This window comes from Acromyrmex echinatior, chromosome 17 (assembly GCF_024713525.1).
Source record: "Acromyrmex echinatior isolate Ae372 chromosome 17, ASM2471352v2, whole genome shotgun sequence".
Taxonomy (NCBI): Eukaryota; Metazoa; Arthropoda; class Insecta; order Hymenoptera; family Formicidae; genus Acromyrmex; species Acromyrmex echinatior.
In genome coordinates this window covers 3,663,063-3,675,091 of record NC_141868.1, presented here as the reverse complement: position 1 = coordinate 3,675,091, position 12,029 = coordinate 3,663,063, and the positions used below count along the sequence as shown (strand labels likewise).

Below are 12,029 nucleotides of genomic sequence, written 5' to 3'. Positions count from 1 at the left end.
TAATTAAAAAGCAATAAGATTCCAATGAGTCATTTAGTTTTAAGAGCATAATTTTAGAAATAGATTGGTTTTATCAATAAGTAGCATCTAAAAATATAGTTATGTAACTTACTAAAATGGAACTGGTTTATTATATAAATAATTATTATATAAATAATTTTCGATTTGTTCTAAAAGTTAATAATTTTTATTTAAAGAAAAGAAAATAAATTGAAATAATACAATTAATCACAGAATACAAGTAAAATTTTCGCGTTCATTTTTAAGTCATTTAGTTATAAAATGTTTTAACATTATAATAGTAATTGTTATGTATTAATAATGATAAAATATTGAACATCCTTCTTTCTATACCTTTCATATTTTATTTTATTAGTTTATATTTTTATCTGTACATTCATACGAGGATTAATTCCTTTTATTTGCCAAATATTCGATAGATTGAATGACATATAATATCGAGATAGAACCAATATTGTTAACCATATAATGTTGCAAAATTATTGCGCTTCCGTTCAACTGTGAAATATTCTATGAATTATGATTAAATGTACAGTGCGTTTTACTCTTATCACATTTTATTTGTATAATATATTTGCACACAGGGACTTTTTTATAACAAATTCTTTGTCGATTGTTTTCGTTACATAATCTGTCATATAATTAAATCAGCTTTCGAACTTTGCTCGCTTCAATCATATTCAGCTCCGATGGTAATGCTCATATCATCAGAAATGATTTTCGTTTGGTGGTACCATCGATTCGTATCCAAGACAACTGCAATTGAAAATTACAATTATCAGAGCAATGCAAAAAAAATTGAAAACACAATATAAAATATAATAAAAGTAAATTTTATTGTAGTTATCACAATTATTTCTGAAATATTTCTCCTGAAGTTTCTTTACACATTTTCGAGAAAAATTTCAATCAATGATTTTATTTTAAACACTGTTAAATGAAATAATTCTTTTGCTCCAATTCGAGGATATAAACGATATCCGCATGCCCTGCATTTCAGCGTTAAACGTGAGCGAGCAATACCCAATTCGGAAACATTAAATGCAACTATCGATCAAAAGACCACATTTAACTCTAAACAAGGAAAGTAATTAATTTTGCAATTAATTCGATCATTGTTTATTGGCATATATTGCGTGGCTCTCACTTATCTCTCCGGTATGTACAATCACTTCCAGCCTCTTGCATGTGTAGTGACACTCTCTCGGCGGATCTAAAATCCACAATTTTTCACCCTTTATCTGCGCCTGCCAGGAAGGATAATCCACATCGTCCACCTTGGAAAAATTTCATATTTTCAAAATATACGATTAATGATAGTCGTCCATATACTTAAACACAAGCGTATACTTCAACATTGAATATATTTACATATAAATAATATATTTATGTATAAATACAAATATGGTTAGGAAATATATTTTAAAGTTAAAGAAAGAAAGAGAAAAGAGTTAAAGAGATTGAATATGTAACTAATTTTGATTAAATAAAATGCAACATTTTCGCAAATATGTATTATTTTACATGTATATATTTATTTAAAAATATAACATAAGATTAATAATAAATCTTTATTGTAATGTACTGTGTATTTAATGTCAATAAATAATTTTGAGCCAGTCTTTTAAAGAATGTTGTTATACAATTGTAATACAATTATTATTTCGTATAAAACTCATATAATTTTGAATAAAACCTACGTGCATCGGTGCGCCATAGCCATTACTTCCCATGAAAATCCAATCCGTTTTCTTGCTTTCGGCAGTGGCGGGAAGAAAATACGGTCTCTGATAATGCTCCCTCAATATTACGCCAATTTTCTCGTCGCAATTGCTCCTAAGAGGAAAAAAAGAGTGAGAAAGCATTATAAGAAAAACAAACTGAAAGAGGAAAAACTAAGATATTATTTTTTCTTCTTTGATAATTTTATCAAAAATACGAAACTCATCGATTGATCTCATCGAGATCCTCTATCGATAATTTCTCAACATCGGTATGACATTGGAAATGTAATTTTTTTTCGTAAGCCTGTTAGCGAAATCGTACATCAACGTTAATGATTCGAAGAACTGTCGGAAGCCGTGAAAATACTCGCAGATTAGTATATGTAAACTCACAAGATACGTAAGTCCGTAAACTTAATTCTTCAGTTTTGTCTTTTTTCTCGTGTTTGTAAAAAAACATATACATAATTTTAAATTTTAATACAATAACTCTTTTATTCTTCATTTTTAAGTATTTCAGATAACAGGTAAAAGTAATTAATTTTATTTCGTCTGGAAACCCTCAGAAGCTCTCTAAATGAAAAATAAGAATAAAGAACTCCTTATTAATTGCAACGTCGTCAGTTAAGTACAGGTTTTTAAATACCATTTATTTTCTAATATTATTTCTTCTCAATCTAATATTATATTAATCGACGTGGTAGACTCCGGACATAAGATAATGATACCGAAGAAATTGTCATTGATAAAACAGTTCCCGTCTTTGTCATTTATAATAACCGAGAGAAGGAATAATATCGGTATAAAAATCGAGATATATCTTTAATTATTTTCTAATAATTTCTCCTTCATCTAATATTCCATTAATCGAACAGTGTATTAGACATAAAGAAATAATATTGCGAAAATTATCATTAACAAAATGCTTTTCTCTTTACCTATTTATTACAATTAGGAAGGAAAAAGAAAGATATAAATAAATTTAATAATATCAATCGACATAGAATAAAACGGAGACAAGTTAATAATACTAATAGAATTGCCATTTTAGTGAAATAATTCGCTTTTCACTTTTTTCAATTACAACAATCAAGGGAGAATAAAAGACCGACGCTTTATTTAGAGCGTAGCAAAATTTAAATATTAATAGCGCAGAGGAAAATATATATGTTGCACGGATAAACATTGTTTTCCCTCAAAAATATTGTCCCGCGCGCTACTGCATATTTTGCAAGTTTACGCAAATTCCGATTGCCTGAACGTAGCCGCGCGCCTGTGTTTTGTTTTGATTCGCTCGTCCTCGTCGCGCTTATGCCCCTCTCCGCACCTAACTTCAGAGCAGTCGGAGCGTTGGCACAATTGCGGTGTGCGCGCGTCTTTCTCTCTCTTTCTTGCGCCAAAGTCGTGTCGAACACGAATCGGGAATTTAGCAACCGGCCAGTTAATTGCGTGTGCGCGTCAATTACCATATATCGTCGCGATCGATGGTTCCGTCAATAGATATGTACGTATATATTCGCGAACGACGTGTTTATGGCCGTTTAACCCCGAAGCTTGCCGCCCGTTTCGGAATCGTCCGGATTCCGACCTTCCGACCGATTGATCCATTTACTGGAGCACAAATTTCTCAACGAACCTTCCGGTCGATCGAAACGATAATTGATCATTGAGTGATCGCGTAGTGATAGTGTCCAGTGAAAATTTTCCGAGGACCTCGTGACGATCTTGAAGAGAAGTTACGTCCCGTCGTAGCATCAGTGTGAAGTTGTCATAGGATTGCAATAGTTAGATTTATTTTAGAAAACTCTCGGGCTAAACAATTAGGCATCTTATTAATCATTATTTTAAGTTTTATAATAGCTAAAAAATTAGTTTATGGCAATTACTGTATGTTTGTTTCAAGAACTTTTTAAATTTATGTATAATATCGGTAACTAATAAATAATAATACAGATAAAAGAATTCTAGATGATTGAAAAAAATATAAATGCTTATTATTTTTTATCAGAGCTGTATATTTTGATATATATTTTACACATGCGAAATGTATATTAAAATATAAACATCGAAACACATGATATATAAAATTATAATTGGAACTGTAGCCAGAAATCTGAATTGCAAAGTGAGCTTAGTATCGTCGTGAAGGATTATTTCGATCATCGATATATTCGTGATTTATTCAAGAAATATTAGACAATCATCGCAGTATATCTTGACAGTTCTATCAAGTGAACTCCGTGCGACTGTAGCATCATTCGTACAATTGAATTTCTACAATCGATCATCTTCGGGTTAAGGTTAACCTCGATAATAATCGGTAAGTGATTGCAATTTTTACATTTGCTACGATTATTGAGCGTAGTTGATTTATTGAGCAAAACCGCGAAATTAATATTATAATTAATTATGATGTGATATTAAAAATTTTTGTCTTGTCTCTCATATTTAAGTTACGAAATTAAATCTACTTTAGACGATTTATAACATAATTTGTTTCATATTTTGAAATAACATTTTATTTATCCTAAAATTTAGATTTATTTATTTATAATTTTACGTGCTCTGTAGTGCAACAAATATTTCAAAAATGAGAAAATACGTTTATTATAAAATACACGTGTTGAATATATTTTATATATATTTTATATATTTTATATATAAATTAAATTTTTATATAAAATATTTAAAATATATAAAATACATATAAATTCATGTTTTTGTTTCACATATGGTATCAGTTCGATCATCTGACACCATTGGCATTGTTTCAAGCCTCTGGGTATCTTAATATTTATCAGTGTTTCATTCTACACTTGTGCTTCATTCTACACTTGTGTTCGATGTTTAATGTTCTTCATTATTGTTTTTCATCGTATCTTTGAAACAAATCTGCATCTAAACCAAGAGAATTTCGATTCTCATTTTCATTCCGATACAGCTCCTACCACATTCCTTATTCCGAAAAAATTCGTTTTCATTCCTTATTCTCCTTCATCGCACATTTAAATATCAAGACACTTTTTTTTTCACACAGGTGTAAAAGGTACTTCAATCTTTTACCTAATGGTATCCATTCCTCTTCCTGTCTTTCCTCCTTCCAAATTACTTCTATCTATGTCGCATTACATTTTTTAAGTTTTTGTATTACTTAACATGTGTACTTTACGTCTAATTTCGTTTCTCGTTGCACTCTAAACGTAATTTGTACTGTGCGTGTCTATTATAAGTACTAGCTCTGTCCCTCTTTCCTCTACTTTTGCATTCTTGATGTAAACATATTTATGCATATCTATTTTCATTTTTATTCTATATTTAGGCGTTAAATATAGAAAAGTTGCTAAAGTTAGTCCAAAAAGCAGCAATTATTGCTAATGCCGCAGAACCTCTTTTGAGGTTTAATTTACTACGTTTGTATTATATGTTCCTATAAATATTGTTATAGCATTGTATCTCAAAAAGCTATTATTATTATTATTAAAATATGTATTAAATATATATTTCAAAATAATCAAGATAAAGTCATAAATACAATTTTGCGACGCGATTAAAGATTATCTAAACTTGGGCTTCCATTGTTAAATATCATATAAAACGAACAGTATCAGCAATGTCGAGAAAAGTATCGGGCGATCATCATCACATTGTATGTAATACAGTTGGCGGATTTCGGCAATATTGAGGTCCTACGCTACACCTAATTAAAAATTCACTGTTACGGGAGCGTAAAGAATAAACGGGCATTATCATGTCGCGTTAATTAGCCGTAATTTTATTAGACCCTATTCGTTAATTAAATTCGTCGAAATGTCAAACTACCGCGAGTGTCGAGCGATTGTTTAGAGATTGTTGCAAAAAGCAACGAGCGCTAGTGTCGTCACGTTAATTAAGTACATACGTGCTGGTCCGAAAAAAATAGCAATCGCGATCGGCGAGCAGATTCATTTATTACCGGCTCGTACATGAGTTGTTTGTTTAATTTGCCCGTGATGATTCGATGCGCCGTCGCACGATAATAATTGGCGACTCGCTTTGGCATTCGTCTCGCATTCGCCTCTCGGTGAACTGAACAACGGAAAAATGACAATTACGAATTGTCCGAGTAAAATGTTATTTATTCGTCGTCCGCACGGCAATTTTTAATTGATATTCTATATTTTCGATAATTATGCTTGCACAGAACGCGCTCTGCGGAGGAATGCGGCAGCAGTGCGTCGATCGGTGTGTGTATTCCATATTTTACATTTGCGCGACTGATTTATTTCGTTCGCGATTATTTTAATGTTGTTGCGAACGGTTTTCCGATAATGAAATTAATAATTGTTATGAAATTGCTTAAAAATGACAAGCGTTCGTTTATATCGATCATAACATGCTCATAAAAAATTAATTATTAATTCACTATCAATTTGAAAAAATTGTTACTTAAATTTCGTTTAATAGTTCCCACTTTTATTATTCTTTATTCTTTAAGAAATATCTTTTAAGAAAATTTTATTAACATACTGATTTTACATTGGAAAATCACATCGTCATATTTATTCTATTAAACTTTATCTTCGCATGGAAGGCAAATGAAAATTAAATGAGGGCGTTTATTGGATTCATAATTTTCGAAGTCTTATATATAGTAATAAATGATTTCGATAATTATGAATTGAGAATGAAAGACAATTATTGAGGTCTGTCTAAAGATTATCTATATGGAATGGGATTGATGAAGTATCTAAAAAATTTAATTATAAAAAATTATATTATATCACCAGTATTATTTTAATTGTAAATAATTAATTTAATAACACTATTAATGAGACAAATATGTTATACTCTTGTTTTAATAAAACTTTATTCATTCAATAACACTTATTAATAAATATATCATTGTCTTTGTTTTAATAAAATTTGTAATTAAAATAATGATGTTGATAACGTCATTTTTTTATAGATTTGAAAATAATTCTTATTTGAACTGTCAAAATAATTATGTAGAATTCAAATTAGTTGTTAGAATTCTTCGTAAAAATTTATGCATTTTTTTTAGCAGTTGGTAAACAGTTATACTATAACTTTATTTAGTAAAAAAATTCAGCGATCGAAAATATCGAGTAGTACCGCGAAAAAGAGACTGCAGAATCTCAACAACAATGCTCTTTGCCCCCTTTTATGTATTCAAAAGTCAAGTATGATTCCTACTTACGTACCATCCGACATACCAAGGCGTCGTTCCCTTTTCCATCATGGCTCGATCGGCGCTCATGTCGAAAACATCCTGCAGACTCCGAAATTCCGTTTTGTATGGGAAAAACTGGCAATTCGCTTCCTCTCCGTGATAGAGCGTTTTGAAAAACGAAAAGGAGAACACTGTAGATGCTGTCCAATTTGTCATTGCGTCGCTTATCACTACTGGCTTCCCTGAATACGCGTAGCTGATTACAAGTAAAATAGAGAGATATTGAATTATTAAGCTCGTATGGATATATTATTGCTAAACGCGCCGCGGGTAAGTAAATAATTTAATTACAAACGGAAGTCGTTTAACAAATAATGATTGTGATAAATTAATTTCTACACGAAAAGAACAGTTTTTTACCGAAGTACTTAAAAATTTTAGCTATAGATATAAATTTAAAAATAATTTTGTTAAACTCAAAATAATTATATATGACACTCAAGCTGATTGTTAGAATGTTAAAACTTTTAGCAATGTTGATCATTGTTAGTTTCCTACTATAATTATTTTAGTAGCTAAACAAAATTATTTTTGGATACACACAATATGTAGAAAAAAAATTATTCCTTCAAAACTATTTAATTAAATTATATTTTTTAATAGCAACTAAATGTTATTATGTTATATAAGTAGGAACTTAATTGTTTCTGAAAAATATATTTTTCTAGTTTATAAAAAATAAAAATATTTGTTTAATAATTAACTGAACAATTTAATTCGTACAAAATTAATTTTGTTTGGTACATTTTAAAAATTTTTGTTACCATAAAATTTTGATCAAAGTTTTTTCTACTGTAACTAAATTTCCAGATACTTGAGCAAAATTATTCTTTCTGCGTATAAAGATTAAGTTCTTTTCTTTTAAATAGTAAGAGAAATAAATTAATTCTTTAGACATTTTATTATTAACGGTGTTAAGTGAAGAAATTTATTAGTAATATATAAGCAAATATTTTTTTATAAATGATATTTAAGATGGGAATTGATTTAATTATATTTCAGTATTATTACAATAAATAACGAGATTAATAATATATTAGATTTTTACGAATAATAGTTGAGACATAACTTTAATCTTTTTTGAAAAATAAGGATAATTTTCATTGTAAATAAATTAATTGGGAATAAATGAATTTTTGTTATTGAGCGACGTTTCGAAATGGAAGAATACCGCGCATGAATTACTGAGTTAACAATACGCGGTTTAATACCGTTGTTCAAAGATCGTTGGATCGACAGCGGAGAGTTTGTCAACCTGTTGAATATCCTGGCAGATCGAACAGTCTTGGGGCGGTCGGAAAAGTTTTTGCACAAACGAGGGCGTCGTTATCCAACACTGGAACAATGTTTCACAGTTATTCGATTCACTCGAAAACATGACTCGTAACAGAGTGCAATTAATATTTCTAGCAAACATTAATTCTCCTTAAATTTTGATTGGAGCTTTTTATTTTTAATCGCGATTTTGTTCGACTCAACTTCTTTCGTCTTTTTGTCGTCTTAAATATGATTATTAATTTACCTAGCTAAGTAAAAATAATCTACGACATGCGATCTGTTATATCATATGACGTCTAATCGAGAGATTAATATAGACTCGCATTGAAGGAGAGATACAGCCTTGGCCATAAGTATAAATCACCTCGAAAAACTGACATAGACGTTTTAATGTCGTCTAATGGAAAGTAAATCAAAAAGTAGTTTTAATGAAAAATAATATTTGTTTTTACCACATTATATAATATTTTTATAACATCAATATGTTTAGTTCTGATTTGGCTTTTATTACGGCCAGTACTCTTTTGAGGGAATAAATTGAAGGTACTTTATACTTATGACCGAGGCTGTATGTATCGCATTGAAATAGAAATAGAAATAGATGAATTATTAGACAACGTGAAATTTGCATCTCACCTTACTATGTCGATACGCTAGCACGTACGTCCACGCGACTTGCACCACAATCCACGTGGCGATCAGCAACAAGAGCCACAGGTGCCTTGTGCGGACTTTTATCAATTTCGTTGGTCGCAGTCGCGAACGAGCACGAAGCATCCGCCAGGCTTTAATTGGAAGTCTCAAGTCTTCTATTTTGTCCAATATCGCGCTCAGCTCCTTCCGCGCGAAGTCCATGGATTTTTTCGAAGTATCCGCGGCGATCGCGTTGTCATTCGTCATAACGTGAATATTTCGAAAGAATTAACGATCTGTTTCCTTCTTTCTTCTCTCGTAGATTCTTAAATCTTAATTCTTATTGACTTAACGAATTAATGTGTGATTAATTGATATTAGTTTTGTAATATAAAATCTGTCTAATTTGTAATTAATTATTCGCAGTATGATGACCCAATTAATTTGTTAATTTTCGAACTAAGTTATTGTTTGCTTTGTTGCTTCAGAAATGAGTTGAAATCGATATGAATGTTGAATGTTGGTATCACGCTAAATTTGTTGCAAATTAAATCTCTCTCTTTTATAAATAACGCAATCGCAGCGATTACTATTATTGTGTATTCCGATGGCACTAGTAGTCCCTGATGGCCAGCGTAAAACTGGGACGCTATCCTTACCTGCTGCTCCAGCGAGCCAAGCTCCCCTCTCGCATTCGCCTCGTATGGGGGTGGAATGGCAACGGGTTCACGGGGGTGTGAAACGAAAATCAGTGCCCACCGATGCGAGTTGCCGATTGGTTTCGATCGAATCAGTTTGACGCAATAGAAAGTGGATTATTTCCCAAATGTTTAACTTCTCTCTTTATCTCTGTCGCTCTCTTTCATTCAATTTCCTCTTTTTCCATGGAAATTCCCGGATAATTTTTATTGGAGATTCTTAAACCTATGATCTCTCAATGTTAAAAATACTTGTCGCTCTTGTTTCGTTTCATCTGCATAATATCGAAATAAAAAAAATATAAATTCAATTTAGGAGAAAATAGAAAGACGATTAAAAACAATAGTTCAAAGATACAATAATTTAAATTGTAATCGAAGGGAGGGGAGAGAGAGAGAGAAAGAGAGAGAGAGAGAGAGAGAGAGAGAGAGAGAGAGATCAAGTTTGTAAAGAAGGGAACCGATTAATTAATATTGGTATTGTGCCGCATGAGCGCGCAAAATTTATATAAAAAGTAAGAAAATAAAGAAAGAGATTTTAAGTCTCTAGAAATTATGGGATAAATTTTCCACTTTTCCGTTTCACGGGGAATGTGATGTGGGCGACGCCTCTTATCTCGGGTTGCAGCTGGCCCCGCTCATCGAAGTGTATAGACTTCGTCGACTTAAAATACGATTGACCTACTTCATATTATTTCTTATACTTCGCAACCTATACCCGAACGACGCAGAATTTTCCCTTCTTGGGAAGAAATTACGCGAGAGGAAACGTTTATGTCCCACTTTTTTTAGGAAAATATTTAATCAGAAAAAAATGTGTCTGTTTAAAAAATATATATTTATGCAGTAAAGGAATATTTTTATATAGTAAAGGAAAATAAGGATATATTTAGGAGTACAGTCTTTGCAAAAAGTGATAAATTGGAATTTTATACTTTCCATGTAAAAATATAAGTTTTATATACAATATAAAATAGTTCAGCAAATCAATAATTTCAGTTAACAAAATAATTTTATAATTTAAATAAAAATTTTCTCATTAAATCTTAATTATTTCTAAAAAAAACTAATCTACTTCCTATGTCCATTTCTAACAACATAGATTAACTTTAATTTTAGTTTAATTTATTCTTTATAATTTTCTGTAATTCTTAGAACTAGAAAAAGATAAATAGTAAGCTAAACCAAGATTAAAGTTAATCTAAATTGGTAAGCACTATTGAAATAATTTTTGATCCAAATTTTAAATCGCCGCCAAGCTTTTTTTTATTACTTTCAAATATAACATAGAAGAAATCTGAAACTTTTTTTGTTAAAAAGTACTTGTAATGAATTAGAAAATAACATTTAAATTGCTTTTAATAAAACAAATCATTGATATACTTAGGGAGAATTTGCTTAAATCTGTAATTTCGATTTAAAGATGTTTATAATGCCTTTGGCGGAATATAAATAGCGATGACATAAAATACGCTAAATATCACATAATTTTATTTGATCATCTTTCAGAAGGCAAACCACCGAGAATATCTTTGCTATGACAATTTTTTTTGATTGGCTGTTTGGAATCACTATTAAGATTCTTGACTACTCAGCATGGAAGTTCAGATTGATGACGTCAGAAGCGAGAAAACACATAATGAAAATTATCGCGAAAAGTATTAAAATAGAAATATTTTTCAATTAAACAATATTTGCATTTCATAAAATACACTTGTAAAATATACCGAAAAACTCTCCCTTTATTTCGGAATAGAATAAAATCATATTTGTCTCAATTTGACAGTTGTCATGTAGCTTGTTTTGTTTTCTGGTTAGGTATAATTCAATTTTACATAAATATGCGTTATTTATTGATTACCGGAACACGAGGGAAGTTTTTTAGTAAATATATATTTTACAAATTATTTTATCAATTGCAAATGTTGTTTCATTACAAAATACTCATTTTTAAATATAATTTTCTTTATGTATTTTTCTCGTTTCTTCAGTGAGTAAGCAGGGCAAAAATTGTAGATTACATTTCTGATTACATTAATTTTAATAATAATCTTGTGTCTTAATTAACTCCTTCATTTACTCTTTTTTTTTCCAATCTTAAGAACTCGAAGAATTAAAAGAGGACGATTTAAGCAAAAGTCGAAATTAAATTAAACTCTGTTTTCGCGCGCGTGATATATATTTTTATTGCGGTTTTTAATCCAGTAAACGAATTTCATCGTGAATTTTTTTTCAATTCACGTTAGGACATCCTCGAAGTTTTTTACGAAACACCTCGTAGCTCCGACTGTCAGTCCGGACACACACACTTCGTTGAAACTTTTCTTCGAAATTCGTTTTTCCGCGCGTGGAAGCGGCACTTGCGAAACAATTTCGATGCGATTGGAAACGTGCGAGCGAGATTCGCTCGGGCGATACGCGAACGAGATTACGCGCGAGGAACGG

At 30.7% G+C, this 12,029-nt stretch overlaps 1 protein-coding gene across 1 annotated transcript; it reads right to left on the bottom strand.

The window, feature by feature from the left end:
* Positions 1-342: 342 nt before the first annotated feature.
* Positions 343-10,452, bottom strand: LOC105151882 (JmjC domain-containing protein 4). Its single transcript, XM_011065850.2, has 6 exons — positions 8,890-10,452; positions 8,187-8,311; positions 6,947-7,171; positions 1,722-1,857; positions 1,169-1,298; positions 343-777 (listed from the first exon to the last, which is right to left on the bottom strand). Exons 1-6 carry the CDS (start codon positions 9,151-9,153, stop codon positions 692-694), a joined length of 966 nt encoding a protein of 321 aa, XP_011064152.1. The 5' UTR covers positions 9,154-10,452; the 3' UTR covers positions 343-691.
* Positions 10,453-12,029: the final 1,577 nt, after the last annotated feature.